Source organism: Alternaria incomplexa (genome assembly GCF_024043165.1).
Source record: "Alternaria incomplexa strain BMP 0042 chromosome Unknown scaffold_6, whole genome shotgun sequence".
NCBI classification, from domain to species: Eukaryota; Fungi; Ascomycota; class Dothideomycetes; order Pleosporales; family Pleosporaceae; genus Alternaria; species Alternaria incomplexa.
This window is the reverse complement of record NW_026249855.1, coordinates 1,851,601-1,877,632: the sequence shown is the minus strand read 5'-3', so window position 1 is coordinate 1,877,632 and position 26,032 is coordinate 1,851,601. Positions and strand designations below refer to the sequence as shown.

The 26,032-nt window shown below is 52.2% G+C and overlaps 7 protein-coding genes across 7 annotated transcripts; 5 read left to right on the top strand and 2 right to left on the bottom strand.

Annotated features, from left to right (window-relative positions):
• Positions 1–1,177: 1,177 nt before the first annotated feature.
• On the top strand, positions 1,178–2,786 carry J4E90_005180 (uncharacterized protein; the record flags this gene model as incomplete). Its single annotated transcript, XM_051434736.1, has 2 exons — positions 1,178–1,185; positions 1,361–2,786. The coding sequence occupies 2 exons, from the start codon at positions 1,178–1,180 to the stop codon at positions 2,784–2,786; spliced, it is 1,434 nt and encodes a 477-aa protein (XP_051291992.1).
• Positions 2,787–4,473: 1,687 nt separating this feature from the next.
• J4E90_005179 (uncharacterized protein) lies at positions 4,474–7,344 on the bottom strand (the record flags this gene model as incomplete). The annotated part of the gene is made up of 2 exons (XM_051434735.1): positions 4,474–5,192; positions 6,108–7,344. The coding sequence occupies 2 exons, from the start codon at positions 7,342–7,344 to the stop codon at positions 4,474–4,476; spliced, it is 1,956 nt and encodes a 651-aa protein (XP_051291991.1).
• A 1,729-nt stretch (positions 7,345–9,073) lies between these two features.
• J4E90_005178 (uncharacterized protein) lies at positions 9,074–10,507 on the top strand (the record flags this gene model as incomplete). The annotated part of the gene is made up of 2 exons (XM_051434734.1): positions 9,074–9,082; positions 9,110–10,507. The coding sequence occupies 2 exons, from the start codon at positions 9,074–9,076 to the stop codon at positions 10,505–10,507; spliced, it is 1,407 nt and encodes a 468-aa protein (XP_051291990.1).
• Positions 10,508–13,683: 3,176 nt separating this feature from the next.
• J4E90_005177 (uncharacterized protein) lies at positions 13,684–14,115 on the top strand (the record flags this gene model as incomplete). Its single annotated transcript, XM_051434733.1, is given in 2 exon segments — positions 13,684–13,687; positions 13,703–14,115. The coding sequence occupies 2 exon segments, from the start codon at positions 13,684–13,686 to the stop codon at positions 14,113–14,115; spliced, it is 417 nt and encodes a 138-aa protein (XP_051291989.1).
• Positions 14,116–16,474: 2,359 nt separating this feature from the next.
• Positions 16,475–17,542, top strand: J4E90_005176 (uncharacterized protein; the record flags this gene model as incomplete). The annotated part of the gene is made up of 1 exon (XM_051434732.1): positions 16,475–17,542. The coding sequence occupies one exon, from the start codon at positions 16,475–16,477 to the stop codon at positions 17,540–17,542; it is 1,068 nt and encodes a 355-aa protein (XP_051291988.1).
• A 2,089-nt stretch (positions 17,543–19,631) lies between these two features.
• On the bottom strand, positions 19,632–20,360 carry J4E90_005175 (uncharacterized protein; the record flags this gene model as incomplete). The annotated part of the gene is made up of 2 exons (XM_051434731.1): positions 19,632–20,299; positions 20,357–20,360. The coding sequence occupies 2 exons, from the start codon at positions 20,358–20,360 to the stop codon at positions 19,632–19,634; spliced, it is 672 nt and encodes a 223-aa protein (XP_051291987.1).
• Positions 20,361–21,440: 1,080 nt separating this feature from the next.
• Positions 21,441–24,725, top strand: J4E90_005174 (uncharacterized protein; the record flags this gene model as incomplete). Its single annotated transcript, XM_051434730.1, has 1 exon — positions 21,441–24,725. The coding sequence occupies one exon, from the start codon at positions 21,441–21,443 to the stop codon at positions 24,723–24,725; it is 3,285 nt and encodes a 1,094-aa protein (XP_051291986.1).
• Between the last annotated feature and the right edge of the window lie 1,307 nt (positions 24,726–26,032).

Sequence of the window (26,032 nt, the reverse complement as noted above, 5' to 3'; positions counted from 1 at the left end):
GCATCGCTGGAGGTTCGTATATTACGGCCGCAATATCAGTTACTTGAATTATTCTCTAACTAAGACAACAGGAAGCACATCGAAGAAGACATTCAGCCATATATTTGCGTTTTAGACGCCTGCACCGACCCTGAGGCTCTATATACAGACAGAAAAAGTTGGATCAACCATATGACTCATGCTCATAACCATCCAGAGATCTACTGGGAATGCTCGCTATGCAACGACTCGCCTCAATTCAATTCGATCAACTCGCTTAAAGGCCATCTTACCGACCTACATAAGGGATCAATCAGGAGCACATCAGCCTTTCTTCAGACGTGCTCAAACCCAAAGCTTTTGGGAGCTATGAGTTGTCCTCTATGCTCTTTCACTGGGAATCTGGACGACATATCTGGATCGCAGCTTCTAGACCACGTCGCTGAACACATACGTTCATTCTCTCTGAGCTCACTCCCGTTGCCCTACAGTGAAGGAGATAGAGTTATCAACGCGTACTTTGAGACCAATGCTTATTTCGCTGATAACGGTCGGGACTCTGTAACGGTTTCAGGAAGTTCCATCTCAGAAAAAGAAGGTGTTGATGCTTGGTCAACCTCGGATAGTTCCCTTAAGGGCGACATCAGCGGAAACGAGTTTGAAGACTCCAAGAGCGCGAGAACGGATATCGCTCCTAGATCTAGATGGGGTGGACTTTTGGCTCGGATGAACAGGAGGTACCGTTACGAAGGTATCTCTGACGACCAAGTTCGTCTCCTACTTGTTAAGCCGGGCACCTTCGATGAGCAAATCATCGCTTCGTTACTGGTCGTTAACGATGATCACCTCGGAAGCGAAGATTACCCGTACTCGGCCCTTTCCTACAACTGGGGCAATAGTGCAGACGACAGTACCATTATCATCCAGGAAAACTTAGCCTCGCCTCATGTTCAGTCCATCAGAAAATCGACTGAAGTACCCACAACGGCTGTGCGAGACAAGATAGTTATGATCCAACCAAATCTTTACGAAGCTCTCAGACATTTGCGACTAGAGAACGAGACTATCACGCTTTGGGTGGATGCATTATGCATCAATCAACATAACACCAAAGAAAAGGAAGAGCAAGTGCTAAAGATGGCGCAAATCTACCGTAAAGCCTACAGCGTGAACGTATGGCTTGGCTCTGACAATCTCGATGATCCCGTCTCCGACAGGGCTATGGCTTTTATCCCTAAGATCATTGATCCAGAGAATCACTTAGCTCTTCTCGGTAACGATGCTTATCTCAGAGATTGGGCAAGCCTGTACGAACTTCTCAAGTGTAACTGGTAAGTGCATCATAGCTCAACATAGTCTTTTCTCTGCTCATCTCCCATAGGTTCTCGAGGCGCTGGGTCATACAAGAGCTGGCAGTTGCACAATCCGCTTCAGTTCACTATGGCAAGCATGTGCAGCACTGGAGTGACTTTCAAACCGCCATCGCTATCTTCCACCGAAACTTTGATGCCCTGAAGGGCCGGCTCCTGACGTATTACAAGTTCTCTCAGGTCAAGCGCAGTAACCTGGACGATGACTCAACCCTGGAAATCGAGCACTTAGGCGCCAAGCTGTTAGTGGACATGACATCCTCGTTGTTTCGCAAGGGACCCAACGGCATCCTGGAATCTACCAAAGGATTGGAAAGCTTGGTATGCTCTCTGTCCGGCTTCGACACTTCCGATCCACGCGATACAATCAATGCCTTGAGAGGTATATCCAAAGAGGTGACTACATATGGCCCGCATACCGCAGCGCAGCATTGGTCCCCGCCTCTTCCAAACTATAGCAACGATCTCTTTGAGATATATCGCGACTTTGTTAAATGGGTTGTCGATACCTCGGGATCCATCGACATAATCTGTCGCCACTGGGCATTGAAGGAACGCCGGACCCGAACTCCAACAACCCCTCGGCTAGTCCAACTACCTTCCTGGATCCTTTTTGTGGAAGACTCTCCGTGGGGAAAGGGCGAAGATCTGTTTCGCGGTCGAAAGGCTGGCGACAGCTTTGTCGGGTTACCCGGTAGTAACAACTACAACGCTTGCGGTAGGCAGGGCAAGCAAGCCCGTGTCAAGTTCCCCCGGAGTCCTGTCCATCGTGCCTCGGCCCCACCTTCCCTGGTCATACACGATATGTCTATATCCGTGAGAGGTGTCATGATAGGGACAGTTTCGTTCCGCACTGACCCGTTTCCCGATGGTGTGATTACCAAAGATTGCTTGGAGGGTCTAGGATGGGTATTCGACAAGGACGCGATAGAAATCACTGAGGTTCCAGACAAGTTATGGCAAACTCTCGTGGCAGACCGCGACCCACAGGGCAACCCACCCCCTCATTGGTACAAGAACGCATGTCAACATTGTCTTACCTATCAGACGAATAGTGGACACATCAACATTAACACCATTCTACGGGGGAACCTTCAAGGCGGCCCCAATAACATCGTGTACGACTACCTTCGTCGCATCCGAGCTGTTACCTGGAACCGATCCTTCCTCAGAGGCGACACCATTTGTAATGCCACCACCAACACTTGCGACTTCGAGCATGAAGAACTCGTTGGCTTTGGACCATCTAGGACCGAGAAGGGAGATGTAATTGCTATCTTATATGGCTGCAGCGTCCCCGTTATCCTCCGACCAACTCAAAATGGCTCTAGTGAGCATCTTGAGCACCTATTCGTTGGCGAGGCTTACATCTACGGTAAGATGGACGGCGAGGCTTTTGAGGTCCATTGCGAAGAAAAGGACTTCAAGCTACTCTAATGCGAGGGGCTGTCATCGACAATACGTCCCCTCTCGACCTCACTTCCTCTTCTTTCGATAAGCCTTCGAGCCCGGCGTTGGCTGTTGGCGTCATCCACACTTCTTGTTTTCTCTCTCATCTTTACCTCGTACATGCGCTTGGCCAGTACCTCACCCTCTTCTTCTCACGATACCCTCACGCTACGACGTCACGACATTATGTACCCCACCCGAGTTTGACCGCTCGGCCCTCTTCTTTCTACCGATATCCTGGCCTCTGCTATGACATCATGTACACTACCTGTACGATTCGCTGCTGTTTCATGCGGGACATATCGAAGCACATTCGGATTGTCTCGCTTATGTAGACTCTAATATACTACCATTGTATCATTGTCCGCTCTCGATGTCAAACATATTCCGGGTCTCTGTACTCATGTCTAAACACATAGCTTTTTTGAAGCTTCTCCCTACCTACCGACTGTCCCAGTCTTGAGGCCATGTCTAGATTGAGCGCATTGTATACCAGCCCATATACCCTTATTCTTTCCCGCAACTCTTACTCAGTAGTAGTCGATCATCTCGGTCGGCCGGCCCAGGATGAAGCACTTCATGCTCTTGATATCCCGCTTCGTCCAACCTGAAAGTGTCGATTTACCGCCTTCGCCCCAGCGTACGGCCATGTCGGTATCGCCGGAGAGAGCCTCGCAGTGCGGAGTTCTACAATTAGCCTTTGTGAGCGTGTGGCTAGACCATAGAGAAGGTAGCAAGGAATGAGCATACCGATACAGTTGACAGCAGCCCATGTGGGTCACGGCGCGAACTGAGCTTATCTCTCTGGAGCTGAGGTGCATGTGTTAGCACAAGCTTCATATATGAAGTCAACATAATCTATACGTACTACTCCCTGCTGATGTCGCGACACTCGTCCACCATAACGTCGAAGTAACGGCAGGCTCCTTTGAAGTTGGCCACGTTACAGACTTGGATCTAGAGGAAAATCTGTCAGTACCTGACCCTTGCAATGCGGGCGGAAGCGACGTACGCTCATATGCTTCCACAAATTGTCGGAAGCTTCAGTTGGCAGGGCGGCGGCATCGTAGATACAAAGATCCGGTAGTATGAGTATGCTGAGCATCATGGTAGTATTGGGAACGCGCATAGTGGGTGGTGTCTCGGATGCTGTGCTTGAGGGAGCTATAACTGAGTGTTATGGATAAGAGTCAAAAGAAATTTGGTAGGGGCGGAAGGTAGGACTGCGGCGTCTGAACAGATGAATTCGGGATGTGCTTTCCGTTTCACATGACTGCCGCTTCGTGCATAACGACTTCCCTAGACGGCCCTCCGCAGTTTCCCCGCAAGCAATGCGTAGTCCTGGAAGGCGGCATGGATCAAAGTGTCGTGCGCGTGATGAACTCCGGGAGTATGAAATCCACGGCGAGCCACTCCGAACGCTGTATGACGCCAGGCTTGAGAGAAAATACCCTCCCAACTGCTCTCATGGGAAACATCAACGAGCCCTCTGTCGGGTGCCTGATGTCGTCGATACTACCGCTTCCGCACCTATAATCCATGTCCAGACGGTACGGCACGAATCCAGAAACGTCGATCGCAGCAACCAACGTATCATGGTCGACATCCTACCGCGTTTGACCCACACAATGTGATGTACCCCACACGTGCATACTTCTACATATACTTCGTATTATTATACGAATACCAGAAAGCTAACAGCTGACGCCAGACCAATAGCCCACCAAATACGCCCAGCAACCAGATCTTGAAGTCCGCGCGAGGCATTGGGTACCGGTGAGCCTGGCGATGACTCTACCGAGCATACTGTCCCATCGGGATCGGTGCTAGTGCTAGCACTCGTATTAAAGAGCAACTCCACCCATTGGATATCGAACCAGGCCTCTTGCCCGGTCCCCATACGTCCTGAGAAGGTGCCTCCGTTACTCCAAAGGCTCAAGATGATCATGCTCTCTGCATCCGGTACGTTGACTTCCGTGTCAGCCGATTGCGCACCGTTCATGTACCACGCGCTTTTCCCGGGTACCCAGTCCAGCCTGTAGTTGTTCCAGTCAGAAGTCGGCTTGTGAGCCTCCATTGACACGTTGAAGGTTGCACCGTCGATGGGTACATCAGTGTCGGGATCGGCGGTGGGCTGATTGGAGTAGTGCACTTCGTCAGCCTTGACCCCAGTCGGTATCTCTATGTCGGACTCATTGGTGTCGTCGTGGTACGTGAAGAAAGCCGCAACTGCGCCGCTGGCTCCATTGATGCGTGCGGACATGCGGATAGAGGCGTATGTGACATTGAATTCCGCGAAGTCTAGTTCAGCGGCCACCTGACTTCCATCCGAGAGTCTTTTCGTGTGTAAGGTAAGATAGGTAGAGTGTTCTTGCGACACGTCGCTGTTTTTGCCTATGAGTGGTTAGAGATCGGTAGAAGCAAAAAGAGAGAGATTCCAGCTTACTTATTGACACACGAGATGGTTTATAGTACATATCCACCGTATCCTCCCTTGGCGACGGTCTGTACCAGTCTCGCGCATTCCAACCCGAGACCCAAGGAGCAGCTTGGATAATCTTGGACTGGCCACTGGCTGATTCGGTGATCGAGTGACCCTCTCCGTAGGATGAAGCGGACGCCGCATCAACATTGGCAATTTCGTGAAGTTGCCTGAAGTCGTAAAAACGATGGAAGTCGTATGTTGCCGCTGTCGAACCATTGGTGGAGAACCGATTACATTGCGCAGCGGCCTGGGCGAAGAAAGGAGATGTAGCGAAGACCAAGAAAAGAACTGAGCTGTAAAACATGATAAACATCAAAGGTAAGCGCTTGGGATCACAGCAGATGAGATCTGCAGTCGTCGCGACGTAGTAGTCGGACCAGCTTATACTACATACGTGCAGAGGTCTCCTTTTCGTAACCTTGAAGTGTGAATGTCACCTGCATAGGCGTGGGAGCGAGGCATTGGTAGTAAAGGCGTTCAGTTTCTCAAATTCGACTCCCGACGTTCCCTCAAAGGAGCTTCGATGTCAGCGTGCGGTATTGCAGGGCAGCGTTGTTTTTTGGTACCAGTGCATAACAAGATAACATGGCACGAATGAGGCGTGCAGATTTTGGTGGCTTAGTCGTGGCGCCTACTTATGTTTCAACAAATCAAATTACACTTGCGGGCACAAGCTGTCTTGGCACCCGGTACCGTACCCGAAAATAGAACCCGCTTTTCTCCTGCCCACTCCCATTGTCCAGAAGAAAAAAGAAATCAGATACAAATTCAGCTACTCCCCGCGGAACTAGCAATATTGAGAAAGCGGCAGAGATCCTGGCAACAATCATCGATCGACTTTGCTGTCCTCCAGTCGAGCTCTGCAGCTGCCCTCGTGGGGTCCGCCACAACAACGCCTACGTCACCCGCGCGACGTCCAACCTCCTGCGTCTCTATGACCTTCCCTGAACAGGCTTGCATTGCTGACACAATCTCCTTGACAGAATTGCCATCGCCAGTGCCTAGATTGTACGCGTGGAAGCCGGGTCCCACCCGTGCCTCACCGACAGCTTTGAGGGCAGCAACATGACCCAGAGCTAGATCGCTGACGTGGATGAAGTCGCGCATTGCCGTGCCGTCCCTAGTATCCCAATCGGTGCCGAAGATCTTCAGATGCGGTGTTTGGCCATTCATGACTCGCAGCAAGCTCGGCATGAGGTTGCTGGGTGCTGTCCTAGGGTCCTCTCCTAGTTTGCCAGAAGCATCGCAACCTATGGGGTTGAAGTAGCGCAAAGCCACCACAGACCACTCTGGGTCCGAGATGGCCAGGTCGTTCAGAATAGCCTCGCACATCCACTTGGAGCGGCCATATGGATTTGAGATCGCCGTGCAGCCGCCCTGGGTAACTCGCTTGTCACCTGCCACGTCGATCCATTCGCGGGTTTCGTGCAGGCAGTGATTTTCGCTTATTCGCAGCCCAGTTTCGGTTGTGACCTCGCCATAAACGGCAGCGGATGACGAAAAGATGAGCTTCTTGATGTTCAGGCTCTCCAATAGCGAGCAGAAGGTGACCATGCCTGCTACGTTGTTGGCGTAGTACCGCAACGGCTGCTGAATGCTTTCGGAAACGGCTTTGTGTGCGGCGAAGTGAATGACGCCTTCGATGGCGGAGCCTGACCTAGCGCTATACCGTTCCATAATGACAGACATGGTACGGTTGTCTCGGTAGTCGGCTTCGTGGAACGCAACTGACGGTCTCAATAAGGCATTGCGGTAATGATCATCTCGCAATACCTTGATGCGGTCCAGTGTCGTTAGGTACGAGTTGTCCAGATTGTCGACAATCACAACATTATAACCAGCTCTGAGGAGTTCGAGTGACGTATGGCTACCGATATAGCCTAGTCCTCCGACCACGAGCACGCTCTGTGATCGGCGAGCGTTATATATCCCCGAGTCGTAAGACTGGAGCTCGTCGATATCAGAAGCAGGGGTACTGTATCCTGAGGGGATAGTTGAAGTAGGTGAGGAAGGGGATGCAGCTGCAGAAGAGGAGCTTGAGTGCACTCCGAAGTAAGACATATTGTTCGATAGCGAGTGTGGTATCGTCTTCCACTGTAGTCTCTTCATGCTTTATATAATTTGCGTCGTCTGTACCTCCACCAAGTCCCCAATTCGCTCATCATCATCAATGGCTCTCTGAGCTGCACTTTCAGATCTAGACTCCGATATCCAGCATCGAATACCCTCAGCTCGAGAGCATCCTCTCCGCCAAAAGCCTCTTCAAATCGATAGCTTGAGCGCCTTCGCTCCAAGCTGACTACGTGCGCTGTCAATATTTGACTGCTGACATTCTCTTTCTCCGACGGCCATTCCGACAGGCAGTGTGCTGTACAACGGCCCGTCTACCCTGGTGTTCTAGAAATGTGTCAGCCACAATTATTTGTTTGATCTACCTCGCCACGACATGGAGGCGTCACGTTTCTGGGAACGAAGCATGTTTGGTGCGATCTAGGCGGCACTCCTGGGGTGGGAAAGTACCATGCGTACATGTTGACAACGTGGAGGTTGTCGTTACGCAACATCAACGTCCAGAAGCAATGTCTGGCCAGCCCTGTGCTCAATTAGCACCCAGTACTGCAGCGTGGAGATGCGTGACGCCAGCATTGGCGGGGACATGGGTTTTCGTGAGCCGGTTGGTCGGGCGTCCCGAAGAGGATGAAAGAGACATCGCCACTTTAGCCACCTGCAATGCGTACGTCTACTCGTAGGTGGCCAGACCTCGCCCTTTCCGTACCATTACTTCCAGATGTGGACATAGCTTACAAGGTATGTAGGTCCCGTCCAATCCATACCGTTCTTTTCCATGATCCGTTGTTTCAGGCTAACTCGATGGAGGCGTTCATGGCGGGCCGAAGCGACATATGCAACAACTTAGCGCCATTCACAAGCCAAGATTCTGGTGCCTGGCAACGTGCCAGAACATCAGGGTAAGCATTTGCATACTGAACTAGAATAGTTCCTGGGACTGCGGTGCTCCAGAACGATATTGTGGCGCAAAGCTGAAGTTGTAGCAGTGCGTGTTGTTGAGTTGTCAGAATGGCGAATGCAAAATCGATATTCTCACAATTCGTTCTAGATCGACGTGAAAGATGTCTTCAAAACAGTGCGAGAGCCATGCTGTATCTTCTTGTGTACCCAACGTCAACGTCGACCTTTCAATTCATTCGTTAGTTATTGCCCTTCTTCCAATCGGTTCGCGACCGAGTCTTGCCCATCTTTATCTTCTCTAAAAATTGGTGCGATGCCTGTCAACCCGTTCATCGATGTAGACGAGATACTACCTATCCCGACTACATCTCCAGAAAGTCATCCTGTGGTAGAAGTAACGACAAAGCCTAACCACCATGATTTGCCACAACCTCGGCCTGCTTTCTTCTCCTATCGTTCCTCGAGATCGGTCAACAGCTGGGATGACCAACCTCCCCCATATCCATATGGAACTCCTGCATCTTCTACAACGAGCCTTCCTCAATCCACTAGCGATTCGCTTCCCCTTCGTCAGGGTGTACCCAAGCGAGACCGACGAAACGTGTTCTTTTGTGCCTTTACAACCGTCAAAGAAAGGATCTTCAGCCATGTTCATCCAAGAACGGTGTGGCAGATGATCGATATTCGCGAGGTGTTTTGGCCTTTCACCTGGAAGAAATACATTATCCTCTTCGTGGTGGCAGCACTTGCCGTTGGGGTTGCGATCTCGGATCACTACTTTGGCTGGATCAGGAAGTCCATGGCGATTACGCGAAGCAACATGCTACCGGTCCTCATCATCGTCATCGGCCTCGAGCCGATCATGATCACAATCATCTTACTGGTCGCTCGCGTGCCTCCTCTCCACCCCGCGGTCGGTCCGCCTGTCGAAAGGGCTGCTCCGGATGTCGAACTCGACGTAGAAAAGGCTATTTGCATTGTCGAAGCTACGCCAGCGCACCGCACTGCACTCGTCATTCCATGCCACAACAGCGACCACGAAGCCACGAGCAAGGTTCTCAAGAGTGCGTTTGTTCACTTCCGACCGCAAGACATCTTCGTCGTCGACAATGGCCGCACGAGACATCCGGTCTCTCCCGAGTTCCGCAACTTCATCCGAAGTGAGCATCCAAACATCAACTACATCTGGTCGCCTATTGGTAGTAAGAACGCCGCACAACTCGTGGGTGCTATGGCGGCGAAGGACTACGACTGGATCATGACGGTCGACGACGATGTCTCCATCCCAGCAACCTTCCGTCCACCCATCGACATGATGGACGATGTTACGAAGGGCTGCGCATTTCCCCTAAAGGCCGTTGACGCCAATGGCGACGTACCACTTTGCCTCGTAGCATGGCAAGACTGCGAGTACAAGATGAGTGGCCTCACCAAGCTCGCCGAGTCATCCATCTGTGGAGTATTGTACCCTCATGGTGCGGGCTGGTTCTGCGAAAGAGAAACCCTCATCGATCTCATTAGCAACTACCATTCCATCGATTTTATCGCCGAAGACGTCAACACCGGTCTGTCCATGCAGAAGATGAAGAAGCGCATCGCATTTGACGCAACGTGCGTGCTCGAGACCGAAGTACCCACTACCGTCCTTGGGCCAGGTCTCAATTGGTGGAACCAACGTTATCGCTCGTGGGAGATGGGTCGGCATGGACGTCTCATCGCTTTTGCGGACCGTATGCTGCTTTCTCTCAATGGACAGACAACACCATGGGGCATCTTTACGCAAAAGTTTATCCACCTTTACTCCATCGCCACCATCATCGTGGATTGGGTGCGCGTTCCCGTCTTCGTCACCATGGGCGGTGATCCAAACTTCTGGCGCCTTGGCCTCCCACTTATGCTCGCTGCCACAATTCCGATCCTCGCTTTTAAGTACTTCAACGCGCGACACCGCCCCGATCTGCAGCCCCGGTTCTGGGCCGCCATGACCTATCCTTTGTACAAGCAGCTTTACAGCCTCGTTTCCATCTTTGGTGCTATTCGCGCTGTCATCTTCTACGCTGGCGGCCACAAGAAACCAAAGACCATCAAGAAGATGATCAAGGATAATGATGCTAATGCGGTGTGGCTTGATCCTCGCTTCGAGAGCAATCCGGCGTATCTCGCTGATGAAGCCGAGGCTCTTCTTGCTTCTGGCAAGGAAGATGGCAGCAACAATGTTCCTGTCTCCGTGTACATATCTCCGGCGTCTCCATAATGAGGTATGTGAGGGGTGCGACACGCCACAATACCATTTCCTTTCCCCGGCGTTCTAGAACTGGGTTCTGATGCCTGCTTGTACTGGAACGATACCCTTTCTCCTGTTGATACTAGAATTAGTTAAGGGTTAATAGAGCAATAAAGATTTGCATGAAAGTTGTTGACTGAATGACATATCTAGTGATCAAAGTCGTAGACCCAGGACGCGCGGACAGCAACCTCGGGACGCGTCGAGACGCGTAGCAGCCGAACTCTGATTCGACTTAGCGTGAGGAACATAAACCACCCACATTATGTCTGCAGTCGTGCACGTCACCGGTACCTCACGAACGTGACACCTTCGACAGACAACATGATCCGTCGCGGGATGAGAAGCTCATAGTTTCATAGCAACTTGATTGGCTCGCTTCTCGGCGCTCTATTACAACCGTTCATCCTCGGTCTCGCGCGCTGATGTGCCGATGAATAACCCCGCCGCCTTCGGCGGCCAGTTTGAGTCCGAAAGGCTGAAGCTTACTTCCAGTCACAACACCAAGCGGCACCCTTACGTATCGCACGTCCCAGCTACAACAGCTGTAAGAGATGCGCATTTTGTCCGTTGTCAGACACACCACCCATCCTGGATCTTACCATCACAGAGCTCAAGGCAGCATGGTAGGCGTCAACAATCAGCATTTCTGTAAGCGGATCGGATGTTTCTTACGCGTCCGACCGGTTCGACGGGCCTGGTCTCCACTTCCCGGTAGATACAAGGTCGTTCAGGAACCGTGAACTTTCTTCCCCACGTCGTCTACGTGCACCGTCTGTATCTTATATATATCGGGCCTGTCTTCGCAGTTTCACAACATCGCGGCAAATTGCATTTACACACGAAGAAATGGCATCAAAGGACCAGACACCGCAGACGTTCACATTTCACCATGCCGACCTAGGGCCCATGACAGGCATCGTCACGCCCGACAACGTTGTTCAGTTTCGCGCCGTGCCATACGCCACCATCCCCGCTCGCTTCAAGCAGTCTGTTCTCTCAGATACGCTTGCGGGCAAGAAAGACTTCACGGAACATGGGTATAACTTGCCCTGATGCTTCCCTCGGAAGAGAAGCTAATGCCCTCAGCTATGCGTGCCCTCAAGTCTTTAACATTGACGCGGTTGGCCGCGGTAACTTCCCTGGCGAAAGGTTTCCACACTCAACGGACGAGTTGAAATGTGCTATCCTTCAGGTGAATGTACCGCTTTCGTGCCTCAAGCAGCCGTCACCCTCTTCAAGACTCCCTGTATCGGTCTACATCCATGGGGGAGGCTTCGTGCTCGGAAAGATTGACGAGCAGCACAACACATCTCTCATGGTCGAGCAGTCGATCCTCGATGGCCAACCCATCATCTCCGCGAGCATACAATATCGTTTGGGGGCGCTTGGCTATCTACATACTCCGGAGGCTGGAAATGCAAACCTCGCACTAAACGATCAACGAAATGCGCTTCTCTGGATCCAAAAGTTCATCGAGGGCTTTGGAGGGGACAAGAAGAAGGTTACTGCGTTTGGAGAGTCCGCTGGCTCCATGTCAATTTGCGCCCACATGCTACGCCAACCTCCGTCTTCGGGTCCTCTGTTCCAGAGAGCGATTCTCATGTCTGGCATTATTGGGCCAACGACAGCACCGCTATCACCCGAAAGCGCAAGCGAGACATACAAAAGCTTTTTGAGAAGAGTTGGGATTGAAGAAGAAGGCGAGGCAGGTCTGCAGCAATTACGTCAGGTGGACGTACAAAAGATCGTCGAAGAATCCGCCGAGCATCGAGCAGCTGGTAATATGTGGCTTTCGGTCCAAGATTCTGAATGGTTTGGTGATGAAGCGGGTTCCGTGACATGGGACCGCATCCCCGAGTTGCTTGGCAGATGCGAGTGGGTCAACGAGATTATTCTGGGTACTACTGGCTTTGAGGTGAGTTGATGCTTCTCAATCCTACGTCCAAATCGAGAAGCTTACTCAGACATACAGGGCGTGACGTTGATGTCAGGAATTACTGCTGTCAGCCCGGACGCTTTCCTCAAAGGCATCGCAAAGCAGCTAGGCGAGAAAAGCGCGGACCTCGTCGAGCAAGCTTACGGCATCTCGCCGGGAATGGACAAGAACATGTTCATAACTGCAGGTGCACGTTGGGTAGGCGACGTCGTTTTCGATGGTGAGACTTTCCGCATTGTGCAGTGTGCATAGCTAATGGTTGTAGCGCCGACTCACCACTTAGCACAATATCTCACCCAGCACACAAACAAGAAGGTCTATCGGTACGTGTTCGACGTTCGCAATCCTTTCGCTACCAGTCCCTTCTGGCAGCAAGCGCATCACTGGGTCGACGTCTACTACGTGTTCAAAACGTACCAATTTCGCTACCCGTCGCAAAGACTCAAGGATATTTCTACCCAACACGCACGAACTTGGAACCGATTCGCGAATGAAGAGACACCGTGGAAAGAATACAAATATAGCGGCAAAGGCGACGAGGTAGTGATGGTGGCAGACGAGAGGGATGGCTGGGTGCAAAGGACTGTTGAAGAGCACGAGAAAGTGGTGGACAACAGCTGGCGGAGGTGTGAAGCGTTGGTTGAGAGCTGGGACAGCATGCGCGGAAAGCATTTCTCGCCATTCCAAATCGAGCCAATGAAGGCGAACAAGACAGCCTAGATTAAATGATATATATACATCCGGTGCTTCTCCATCATTTTGAGTCATATGGCGCTAGGCTAGACTACACTTAGTGGCTTCTTCTTGCGGCGGAAGACCCTCCGAGTCATCTCTTCTATCGTCTTACCAAATGTACAAGTATCCGCAAGACTGTTCATGCATCTCATTAATCCCGGTAGACCTCAAGATGACTTCCCAACAGTCCTCAACGCCGTTTTCGCGATTCGCCCTTGTCACACCTCGACTTATCATTGTACCTACGCCATTGGCTATCTCGATACCGGCTTATGTCGCTCTTTTCGCGAACCTCCTCGCAGATGCGTCATTCTGCGAGATGGGATTCGGCGATAAATTTCCCGTATTGAAGCGCACGCAAGAAGAAATGCATAATTCCATCGCTACACGAGACATTGCACAGTGTTGGGAGAAGCGGGGATTGGGCACTTTTGCAGTTGGCTGGCGACCGAAAGAGCAAGTCAACGATGATATGGGTCGGTCTTTAAAAGATACGAGCGAGAAAGTCCGGATCATCGATGGAGATGAGATGGAAAACGTAGGCCAAATACTCGGCGCCATCGAATGGCTAGGCTATGCAGGCGTACGGGATGCAACCACAACCTCTCTTCCTCCACGCGACGATTCTGACGATTCACTACCACCGTGGGAAGAGATGGTCGAAATGCTCTACGGTGTTGCGCCGGCTTATTGGGGTCAAGGTGTAGCTCGCGAGGCCGCGGAAGCAGTCATGCAGTGGGCGGCGGCTGAGAGGGGTGTAAAGAGGTTCATCGCCGAGACAGAGAAGCTCAATGCGAGAAGTGGAAGAGTGTTGGAGAAAATGGGGTTTAGGAAGAGTGGTACTAACTATTGGAAGAATGAAGATGAGTTTGAGTGGGAGAGGGACGCTGCGAGCTTGATGTAGGCAGGTTTATGCCCTGGGCACATATTCTGGGGCGGTTACGAGCATCATGCAAGCGTTCTGCATATATTATTGTACGCTGCTCTTTGTGATGTCTTCTCGTACTTCGTCGCCAAAGAGACTTGACAAAATGTCTAGGCCCTGATCTCTCTGCACTGGTGCAAGCAAGGCCTTCGCTTTCTTCGCCTTACACCTATCTTTTACTTCCTTCTCGTCTGCTTCATCTAGCTCCACGACTCTTCTATTAGGCCATTCACGTCCATCGCAAGGCTGTATAATCACCTGAATGCGCCGCTATCGTCGAACCAAAATTCCCTTCATCAACCACTTCCCCACGCCGACAAGGACGTCCCAGTCACTTGGAATACGCTGCCATTCAAGACTTTCATACACGCCATGAATGACAATCCGCCTCATGCGCTCACAATTGATCAAGGGGCGGAGTGCGAGCCTATCTAGTAGCGCATCTACAGATCGTGGGCTGCCCAAGCCGGTTGGAGAGTCAAAGCAGAAGAGCTCTCGGATATTAATTGTCCACTGGAGTTCTAGGAGGGAAGTACAAGCGACTGCAAGCTCCGCCATAGGACTTGTTGGAATGAGTGAAGACTGAGAGTCGGGGCACCAATGCTCAAGACGATAGGCTAGGTGCTTCACTGCCCGCAGGCCGTCACCACCAGGAATTGCAGCCAGGATGTTGTAGAACCACGCGCCGCCGTCACCATCGCCTTTCCCGAAGTCGAGAACAATCTGCTGCGTGCGCTCTAGCATGAAGACAACGACCTCGCCCTGCAACTGTCCGCATGTAAGACTCAAAGCCGCGTACCAACGTGCGACATCGCTGTAAGCTTGTGGGCATGGGATCAGAGTCTTCCGGCTATGTTTGCAAACGGTCAGCTTGGACGGATAGTCCCAGACACAACAGGCCCAGACATGATCGCTGGTGAGATCGGCCAGAAATACAGCGCCGTTTCCGAAAAGATAGTGGTGGTAAACGATCTTTCGAATCTCAGCCGGCAATCGTAAGAAGTGGGGAAAGTATGGTGGTGGCTCGTAGGATAGGAATCCCGTCACTGCTGCAGCGATGTCCTTGAATTCTGTCCACTCGATCCGTTCAATGCCGTTCTCGTAGTGCAGCCATTCAACGACAGGACCAGAGAATTCCCGGAAAGCTGCTACCTTTGCATCCGGCCAGATATCGTAGTCATTGGTGAAAGCCAAGTACTGCTCCGCTCTTTTTGCGAGATCCTGGAACGCCAACTGGTCGATGGGTATTAGGTCGTTTGTCGTTTGGTGCATGTATGTCACCGCGGTCGGGACATCGCGTGAAGCAAGAATGTCGGTGGAATCGTGGCGGCTATGAACAAGACCGCAGAAACAGCACCGCTGCCAGGTATGCGCACAGAATCTTGCACACTTGATTACATCATACCAGCCCGTCATGTGGCGAAAGACAGCGTCGCCGAGCGAACCATACCCCATGTTTTCGTAAAGCTGTACCAGAGTTTCGGGTATGTGCTGTTGATGGTACGGAACGAACGGCTCAAAGCGACATTCGCGATTGTCTTTGAGGTATGACATGCTTGCCTTCGCGATCTTGGTGAACTCCCTATCTGCGAATGTTCTGCGGAGAAATGGCTCGTAACGTAGATACCAAAGACCTGCAGAAGAAAGATAGCGGAAAGCTTTCGTGAGATCCTCGTAGAATGGGTCCACAGATAGGTTGGAGCTCTCACTATGCTGGGCGAGCGAATCACCCAGCGCATCGTTCGGTGTGATGTGTAGAACGGATTCGGTCTCGTATTCCATGGTGTTTCCAACGCCCTCGAGAAGATCCTGGAAAGCCTCGAGAAGTGAGTGGTCATCGGATTGGTCCACGCAACCGTCATGGTCTGTGGCTCTTGCGACAAGGAGCATGTACTCGGAAGAAACAGCGTCCTAGCATCATAGATTAGTAAAGTTGACGAAGAAGTTTGAGTCCAATACATACTTCTACCTCGTAATGTATACACTTCGGCATATCGGATTGTCAATCTCGAGTTGAGAGTAGCGACTTGTTGAGCGAGAACAATGCAGTAAGTGGATATGGCGATAGACATGACGTTGGAGAAGACTGAGCACTGACCATTCGGTCTAGGCAACAGGGTACCTACCTACCTAGGTAGGTGTGTCAACTCGCCGCCGCTGAAGTGAATGCACCTGGACACCAGGTCTACAAAGAGAAAGACATCACGTGACGTGTAGAATCCTGCCCAGGTGCCATGTAAGCAGGGCGTCAGGCAGCCCGCGCGGGGAGATCAAGGCGTCCATGCTACCATGGCAGTCACCGACAACTCGAAAGCACGAGAGCAGTCACAACGCGACAATGACCGAGGTCAACCTTATTCCCAAAATCACCAGTCATGAAGCGACACTCGTCCATGAGCCCAAATTCACCAAGTTCCTCCTTTTACCCGCCGAGTTACGTCTCAAGATCTTCGCAGCCTACTTAGATCTAGAGACAGCGCACAATGACTCAACGCTGGCGAATCATGGCCACCTCAGATACCGCAAGCCTTGTTGCGACGTCTTCGAGGCCTACTTGGAGAATGCGCGCAACACCTCGAGTCTAGCAAAGCATCTCCATGTTGACAATTACAACAATCCGTGTTGCACCTGGCGCTGGCCAGACGATCTCATCATCTGCGATCGAAATGCCGGCGACGAGCTGACGACCGCGAAAGTCGCGCCCTGGCTACCTGCTCTCGCGTTCACGAACAAGCAGCTCCTGAGCGAAGTCACCCTCTTCATGCTCTCAACAACCGAGTGGTTCGACTTCAAGTACGACTCCAAGAAGCCGTTCAAGATCGCCCGTTGGTTCGCAGACTTCCTTTCTACGTTCCCCGTGGTCAACATCGATGGTGTCACCACCACCCAGGGATTTGCAGCCATCAAGCGCATCAACTTCCCCCACGTAAAGTACAAAGCGCACATCATCCGATTCAAACATGACATCGACGAGAACCTCGACATCAGCCTAATGCTTAAATGCACACAACTCGACACCATTGCCATGTCATTCCACTGGATCCAGCTCGTCGATAGAGCGTATACACAATACCAGAGCCCTCGCGATCTAGAAGATTTTGTGGATGCCTTTCAATTCAGACCGATGCTTGATCATAGCGGGGTCAAAAGGGTGTATCTCGAAGGTGTGAATCATCTTCAGGGAGGGGAGGGGCGCTTGGCTTGTCTGTATAAGTTTGGCGAGTGGCTTGTCAAGGGGTATAGGAAGCGGGGGAGGGAGGTGGAAGTTCATGTCAGTGAGCGACGCCAGCGGTTTGATGGGAGGACTGTGGGGCCGAAGCTTGTTGTGGAAGACAGTGAGGAGGAAGAGGAGGCACCTAAGGTCGACCGGAAGTCTTGGAAGCGCATGAGTGGAAGAGTCGGCTGAGCATCTCTTGCTTAGACTGCTGGTTGACCGGTCGCACGGTTGGAACCAAATGCGGTGCATCACTCCTGCAGAATCCGCGTGCACTGCAATCTCTAGCGGGGACGAGGGATAGGTGAGGCTGAACGTCGCAGAGTTGCAACCAAGGGTCTGGAGACATAACATGCGATAAACAGGAAAAAACGACCATTTCGGATCACTGTTCACTGTCCAAGTGATGTTTGTTCCATAGTATTGTAGTGATGGAGTAGCTCAAGCGTTTGAAAGTAGCCTTTTGAGCAGGCGTAAAGGACTTGCGATTGGCAGTGGGCGGCCAACACCGGGGTCACATCGCAACGAGAAATGATCAAATGATAGCTCATCGACCCAGACACAAAATTCTGCTCGTCGCCATCGTGCTCATTATCCGCAAGTCGATGCGACCTGATCCAGCGATGTTCTCGTCTTCTTTTCGTGTTCTCGTCGTGCGCAACGCTTCAAAGTCGCGACCCGCCGGCTGTCCACCGCCCCTGACCCAACCTGATTCGACCGCCATTTTCGCCGTGGTACAAGTCTCCGCAAAACCAACACAAACAACCATTCACACGCGTCACAGTGGTAAAGTTCGCCCGCACGCACACCGCAGGCCGAACGCTATGATCCCACACTGAACAAACACCCCATCAACGCTCAGAAATTTCACTCCCAGCCCCCACGATAGGTTTTCCCGGCCAACATCGGCCCTACACAGTGGATCTTGTGAAAAAACCTTCCCCCAACACCGCCTAGCCATCACGTGCTCCCTGGCCCATGCCCTCCCTCCTCTGCCTATATAAACCCACCGCCCTCCGTCCCTCCTTCTGCTCATCATGTCGATCATACTTCATAGAATCATTTCTAATAGTATGCATCCTCTTCTGAGTTACTCTAAGTAGCCACAGAATCTCCACCCTGGTTGATGACTATCAGCCTCGATGTCCCGGAGTGAGGCTTTTTTTACGGACGCTTCGGCGTGCGTGGCGATGATCTTCAGCTGACTGGTTTGCGACTTCGTGTTGCGCTGGGAGGCAGGACGTTGATGGCAATCTGACAGGTTGACTACTTTTTTTCATTGACAAGATGGGCTTGCTCGTCGGTTGAGGAAGAAAACTTAGATTACTTGGGTGCTGGGGGAATCGCGGTGTGGCGGGAGAGGAAGATGCGTGTCGCTTCGCGTCGCGCTTTCCGGCGCCCATGGGCGGCGGTGTCCACGAGGAAGGCACAAGACCTCAGAGCGCTGCGTGTCACACTTTAAACTATCATGACGAACCGTCTGTTGAGCGCTTCTGAGTCTACTGTAATTGAATGATTTATTGCATGGCTCGTCAGTGTTTGCGCACAGTGAGGTGGCGCCTGCAGAAACGGCTTCGCATGCGACACGGCTGCTGCTGCCATGCATCCCCAAAGCCGACGCCAAGTTGCCAGCGACGGAATGCACCAGTCGTCGAGCGCGAAACCCAGGACAATTGATCACCTATGCGACTCCAAAGCGCAATACTTTTTCAATAGTTAACCTGCATGACAAGTCTTTCAAAGCAATACTAAAGTTATTGTGTCGCATCATCCACCATTGCGGAGTCCGAATCCATATCCCAAGCCTCTACACATCACCAACTTCAGCCCTCTAGCCCTTCAGCATATCACATAACGATGGGAATAGCCAGTATTCCTTGATAAATTGGTTTGGAATGTTAATGAATGGAGCAATGAGCCCATGAAAATGTGTATGATATAAATGTTGTGTGTGGCTGGGTGTTCTCGAATTGGGGGATTTGCGAATGTTTGAAATAAATTCTCCTGAACTCCCAATATTGGTTGTTGCTACAAATTGGATAGAGGATCATGAAGGAAGGGTTGGGAATGACTTGGTAAGTTTGTAATTTCGTGGTAAATGTAGGAACCAGAAAGAGGAGTAAATATCACTTTTGGTTATCGTTCACCACAAATGATCATCCTCAACAACTATCATATCCGAACTTTTCCTTCGTAACAACAACGCCGAACTCCAGTCTAAACTCCTAAGCATTATCCGTTGACACATAACCCCTATGTTTGATGGACTCACATGTCGTCCTCATGCGGCTGCTGAGTTTGCTGCTTGCAATTTCCTCATCCGCACTTCTCGGGCTTTGGCCGGGTTCTCCTGCAACTTGCGTTTGTTTATTCGCTTTGCCTGCCAATGAGCACCTTGGCCATTGCGAGATGATGGCCTGAGTGCGTTCGTATCACTCGCTGAAGATGGGGTGTTGCTGCGTGAGGCCGGATCCGCTGTCGTGGTTGGAGAGAGTGCAGAGTGCTTCTCCGCTGCTGAAGATGACATGCCTTCGATTGACATCCTCACATCACCTTTGCCGTCGATGTCGCCGCAACAGCCATTCACGTTGCCGTCATTGTTTCCGCGAAGCACGTTATGGTTTGGAAAGGAAGCCTCGAACTCGTCGCTCGATAGCAAGCCAACAGATCCTGGAGGTGAAGAACTCTTATCCCTCTCCATGGCGTTGCGGATCAGTACTTCCTGGCGGAGACGTGACGGCGCTTTCTTTGCTGTGAAGGAAGGCGAAGGGTATGTAGGCCTCATGGGTAATTTGGGAAATGTATTTGCTGGAGTAGTGTTGTCATTTGAGCTACGTGAAGCCTTTGCGTGTGTTGACAGAACATACTGCCGAGCTCGCTTCAATGTGTGTTGCTCTGCAATCAGACTGGCGATCGCGACGTCGAGATCGTCGATTTTTGCATCCAGGCCTGTCAGTACTGCATGTCGTTCGGTATGGTGGCCCTCTTTCTGCCTCTGTTGCTGACCCATCTTGAAGGATTTGAGAGAAGATGGGATATGGCACGTCTCTTTTGCTGAAAACCCGGTAAGTCGATGTGAAGGATTGATGTGGCCGATCGGGTGTGCGATGAGTAGTGAGGCCTAACGTTGTCGGGACTCGTTATGATCGTGAGTGAAAGCAAGAATGGAAGTAGACTGATTGACAAGTAGTGCCAATGGATGGGCACATAGAAGAACTAGGTAATGAAGTGAGGGGACGTGACGGGCTAAGTGAGTGGATGCTGTATGAACTTGAGGAGCAATTCACAAACATATATCTTGATTACTCAAGAATTATAACAGTAGTCCTGGGTCGTTCTCGGATTGCTCAGTGCCCTTCATAGGCATGCTATCGACAAGTCACACCGGATGAATGACCCCCAGGTTCAAGAGTTCTACTAATGCGCAAGCAACTAATACCAGAGGATTCTCGCATACATGACTGATGATAGAAGCCACATCTCTGTCTCGACCCCCACGTGCTTGGGTAGGCCGTCTCTCGTCTTGCTGGGGAACATCCTGCAACGAACCGGCTCCGGGATTACAGTACGATTGATGCGGCTGTTGTAGGATCGTGAGAGAAGATGCTAGTGCTGTGACAGTAGCCATGGTCTCAATCCAATCCGGAATACGCGAACCTCACACGGGACGGGAGTGAGCGGAGAGTGGGGAGGACCGCTGGGTATCAGTGAACCGGGGTCGGAGATAGTCTAGCCCGGCTTCGGCTAGTCAGGGACCAGGAACGTCTCTCGCGCAGCGCGACACGTCAATTTTTTGGAGTTGTCGACAAAGTTCGCGACAGCAAAAGGCTATCACGACGCCAATGCTCGAATCCAGCCCTGGGTATGCCATCTTCAGCGATCTGAGGAGAAGGATGGGTACTTCCTCTTCTCAGCCCGTTCCTTCCCCAAAACGCGAGGCCGCGACGGTAGCTTCCCCCGCCACGGCGCGCAGGTCCCACTTTAGTGAGTAGACGGCCTCGACGCGTTTTAATGGGCACTTTTTCGCTCCATCAACCTCCACCTTCCCGCCCAGAGCCACGACTAACGCATTGGAGTGGCAGACCCAGACATGGATGACGTCGCCGCGTCAGAGCAGCTCATGAGCGAAAAGGGCACGCGCATCGGCGCCGCCGGCTCCATTGGCACCCTCTCCCAGGTCGACGGCAGCCAGGACGCCTCTCCTCTCATTCAGAAGAAGCGCAAGCGAAACAGCGCACTCGGTCTGACGAAGAAGAGTGTCGCGACTTCTCCAACTAAAGGCATGCTAGCCCAGGACGACGTTCCAGCCTCATCTCCTTTTCCCTTTCCCGCGACGCAACCGGAGCCCGAATCGCCTGCTGCCAATGGTTTCACTCACGCCACCGCAGTTGAGGTACCAGACTCTCAGATTCCTGGACGACCCGCGCAATCAACTGCTTCGTCGCCCATGTCTAGCCACGTCATTCCGTCCAGCGCAACCAAAGGCAAACGCACATACAAGCAGAGCAAGCAGTCGAAGCGGGATCGGGCTATCAGCGACGCTATGCAGGAAGCAGATATAGACCAGGACGGAGACACAACCATGATCGCAGACGAGGCAGCCTCACCCTCGCATACGGCATCGAAAAACAAGCGCTCTCAAGAAACGGAAGTCGCGCCGGGAACGAACGGCTTACATTCACGCAAAGCCGCCAGGGGAGGCGCTGACGGAACACCTTCATCGGCGAAACGGAGGAAGATTGGTACGCCAAAGTCGCTGACTACACTACGAGACCTCATTGGAGGCGGGGAAGATGAGGATGCCGAGCAATTACGGACCGTCCAGAAGTCGAAACTAAAACGAATCAAGAAGCCGCAAACCCCCGTTGCGAAATCAAGAAACCTCTACGAGATACCCGACGACGATCCGCGTCCCACGAACGGAGAGGCAAGCACCATGCAGACAGCTACGCCCAAGCCGCGTCTCAGTTTGAAGAAAACAAAGAAGAACAAGGACAGTATCGACAACCGGCCCACTCCGGTTCGCACGCCTGCCCAGCCGTCGGGCGAAGAGGAAGACGAGGACAGCATCATACGAGAGCCCATCTCCAGTGATGAGGCAGACGTTGCTCCACCGTCCGGTGGTGATCACAGAGATTTCAAAGAGAAGAAGAAGACAAAGAAGAGACGATCATCTGCAAAGAAAGCCACATCGCGGCGGGAAAGCGGCAGATACAGCTTCACCTGGAAAGATCCCCCATCTGGTACCGCGGCAGAAAGAGCATTGAACGTTGAGCATGACCTACAACACCCCCCAGATCTACGAAGCTCCGGCGACTTCACCGCAGACGAGGAAGAGCTCATCCGTCGAGCTATCGTAGACTATCAGCAGAGGAAAGGCCTGGATGTGTCTGAACTGGTGGACATCATACAATGGAATCCAACTGACCCTAGCTTCAACACCGGCGATGGAACTATATCATCCAAGAGCGAGTGGGCACCACAGGACATCGAGGACGCGCGTGAAAGCGCAGAATTCTGGGACGACATCAAGCACCTTCGCACAGAACGCTCGCAAGACAGGTTGAGAAGACACATCCGTCAGACATACCATCAGTTCAAGAGGGGAGTATGGACAGAGGAGGAAGACAAACGTCTAAAACAACTCTACGCGATGCACCCCAACAAGTGGAAGGTCATCTCAGTAGGTATGGGGGATCGCTCCATGCACGACTGTCAAAACCGGTGGCGCGATTACCTGCAATATGGTGACAAGCTCAAGTCTTCGCGCTGGGACGAAGAAGAGGAGGAGCTTTTCATCCGCGCCGTCACAGCGGTCGCTCAACGAGACGAAGACCACCGCGCCGAAGAAGGATTACCACCCATTGACAAATACACGATGAAAGACATCAACTGGCAGCAGGTCAGCCACGAGATGGACAACACCCGAAGCCGGATTCAGGTCGTACAGAAGTGGAGGAATTTGCAGAAGCGCGAATCTCCGCCAGAGATTGAGGTCGAACGCAAGCCGAGGAAGGAGAAGCCTGCTGCTTCCAAATCTGCGATTCCCGAGCCTACTCCCAAGAAGCGCGGACGGCCAAAGGGAGAGGCCGGCGCAACACCCAAACCCAATCCTCACTCTGCCAGGTCACAGGAAGTCATCCACAACTCGGATGATGAAGAGGCCCGGACTTTGTTGCCGCCGAAGAAGGCTAAACGGCCAAGTAAGAGCGAGGGCTCGGAGGTGAAGAAGCCGAAGAAGTTCCGCACTGCCGAGATCGACGAGATTGTTGATGGCTCCGACGAAGAAGGACAAGCCAGCAAGGAAGCGGACAGTCCACCGAAGAAAAAGAAACGGAGAAAGTCACAGAAGAGCGAGGCCGCAGAAGCCGACGACGACGAGGAGTCTCGGCCGACCAAGACACGGGATGTCATTGAGAATTCAGATGAGGAGAATGCTCAGGCTGATCAGCAATCGAAAGTTTCGCCGCCGCCGAAGAAGCGTGGACCACCTCGAAAGAGCGATACTCTGGAATCGAACGAACCGGAGAAGCGTACCGAGCTCGAAGTTTCCGAGGAGTCAGTAGCGGATCTGGAGCTTGCTAATGACGATCAATCTGAGCATGCAGAGGGTGACGACAAGGCCGTGGAGGAAACCCAGCCAGTCGTACAGGAAACCCAAGTAGATCCGGCTCTGATCGATCCGGCCCTGATAGATCCAGCTCTGGACTTGAACCGTGCCCAATCACTGACAACTGGTGACGACGCCGAGCAGGAGATTGAGGAACCATCCGATGAAGAGGAACCATTCAGCACCGCACCGATCATTTCCCCAGAGCAACCGCAAACAGACGGCAACGACGAAGTACAAGAGCAGAATGAGAACTCAATTGAGGACGACGACCCGATCGAAGACGACGAAGATCAACACAGCGTTGCGTCGAGCAGCTCATCACAAGAGTCGGACGACGACCAGTCTGAGCAAGACAGTAAAGTCTCAGCACCAACAGAGAACGATGAGCTTCCCGGTGAGGAGGTCCAGACTGGTGTCACGTCGGCTGATCCAGATGGCGAGAAGCTCACTGTAAATGCCGGTGACAAGATGCAGTGGGGCGACAAGTACGATCTGATTGCCAGCTTGCAAAATCATCGTGATGATCGCGAAGAAGACGGAGACTTCAATTGGGACAAGATCGCAGAGGAAGTGGCAGCTGAGCGCAAGTACATGTGGACTCCGCAAGTACTGCAGACTGCGCTGGACCAGCTGATTCAGCTTCTCCGCGACAACTGCAAAGAAGTGGATGAGGATGATTTGGACGGCACGGTGGATGATATTATGGATTTCATCTCCAGTGAGCATGGAGAGCAGCTTGACGAGTACTACGACCTTTCATAGGAAATGAATTGATACCGTCGCTGGGTTCTGTGTCGCAATCAGGCGCTTCAAGCGGCAGTCGTGCATTGGACGTACTTTAGTAACACAATTGAATCATGTACATAGTATATAAAAACATATACACCATCGCGTAGTGCAGTATAGCATGATATCCAGCGTTCCTCCCACACCCCGTATCTCCCTCCATCGTGACCTCTCTAAACGAAGCCAACAGCCGCACTAAGCCCCTTCGCCACATCGCGCTCGGGTGCCAACCGAGATCTCGCTCTGCCCCCATTGTTATCGTAGCGCATCGCGCATAGCGTATTCTAGCCTCGTTGTCCATGGATATGCCTAGCGAGCATCGAACAACGAAGGCGAAGTAAACGTTGTGTCGATACATCCGGCGTTTACGGAAGGATTGGGCTCCGTGCTGAAGACGCACAGCCACGCTCAACGCCTCAACACACATTGGGAGGCACGGTAAACAACACAATACATTCCACCGCTGCGGCAGGTAGCACAGGATACAGCGAGAACCTAAAATAGAATTACACACAAAAGTCTTAAGGGTCACGAAACGTGGATCCACAGCCGCATGCAGGTGTAGAAAGGACGAGGCTGTGGATGGTGGACGGTGTGTAGACACAAAGGCTAACGCACGCTGCACGAGCTATTGAAATCTCCGGGACCCATACGGCGTATGGTAAAGAGACTAGACATGTTAGAGAGCTTAGAGCGTCCGAGTACGATGGAATGTGTGGGAGGGTGCTGGGATGGACGCGGTCTGCGGGTGTGAGTGGGTGGGTGGTGTGATCTATTGGGTTGGGTTGGCGGTGGGCGCGGGGCAAACTTCGTCCGGAGGGAATGGTAAGACGCGATGGACTTCAAGTCAACACAGATGTTCAAGGGAAAGGAAAATACAACGTGGAGTGCATACACAAATCCCTCAAACACATCACAACACAAGCCTACATGGTGACACCTCCAGCCTCGTGCAGGCTGACAAACGCAGAAGGGCAGTTCCCTGCTTGAGTACCCACCTGTCTTGGCTTATGTCAGGTGGTCCCTGCCACGACCAAAGGCGGCCGGGGCTTGCAACGTTGCGAGGCCAATGGCGCGATTTCTGATCATTCCCCTAACCGGCACCCTCCATGACGTTGGCTTGTCTATCCGCGGCCAGTCAACGGCTTTGGCGCGAAGGCGAGGCGACGAAACGGACAGGATGGCCAAGAACGAGTCCAAGGATGGCCTCGCTTTCAGCGCTCCGAGGTAGTGTCGGATGGCTGCTGGCGGAGGCGGATGGAGGATTAGGGTTGTACTGCTGC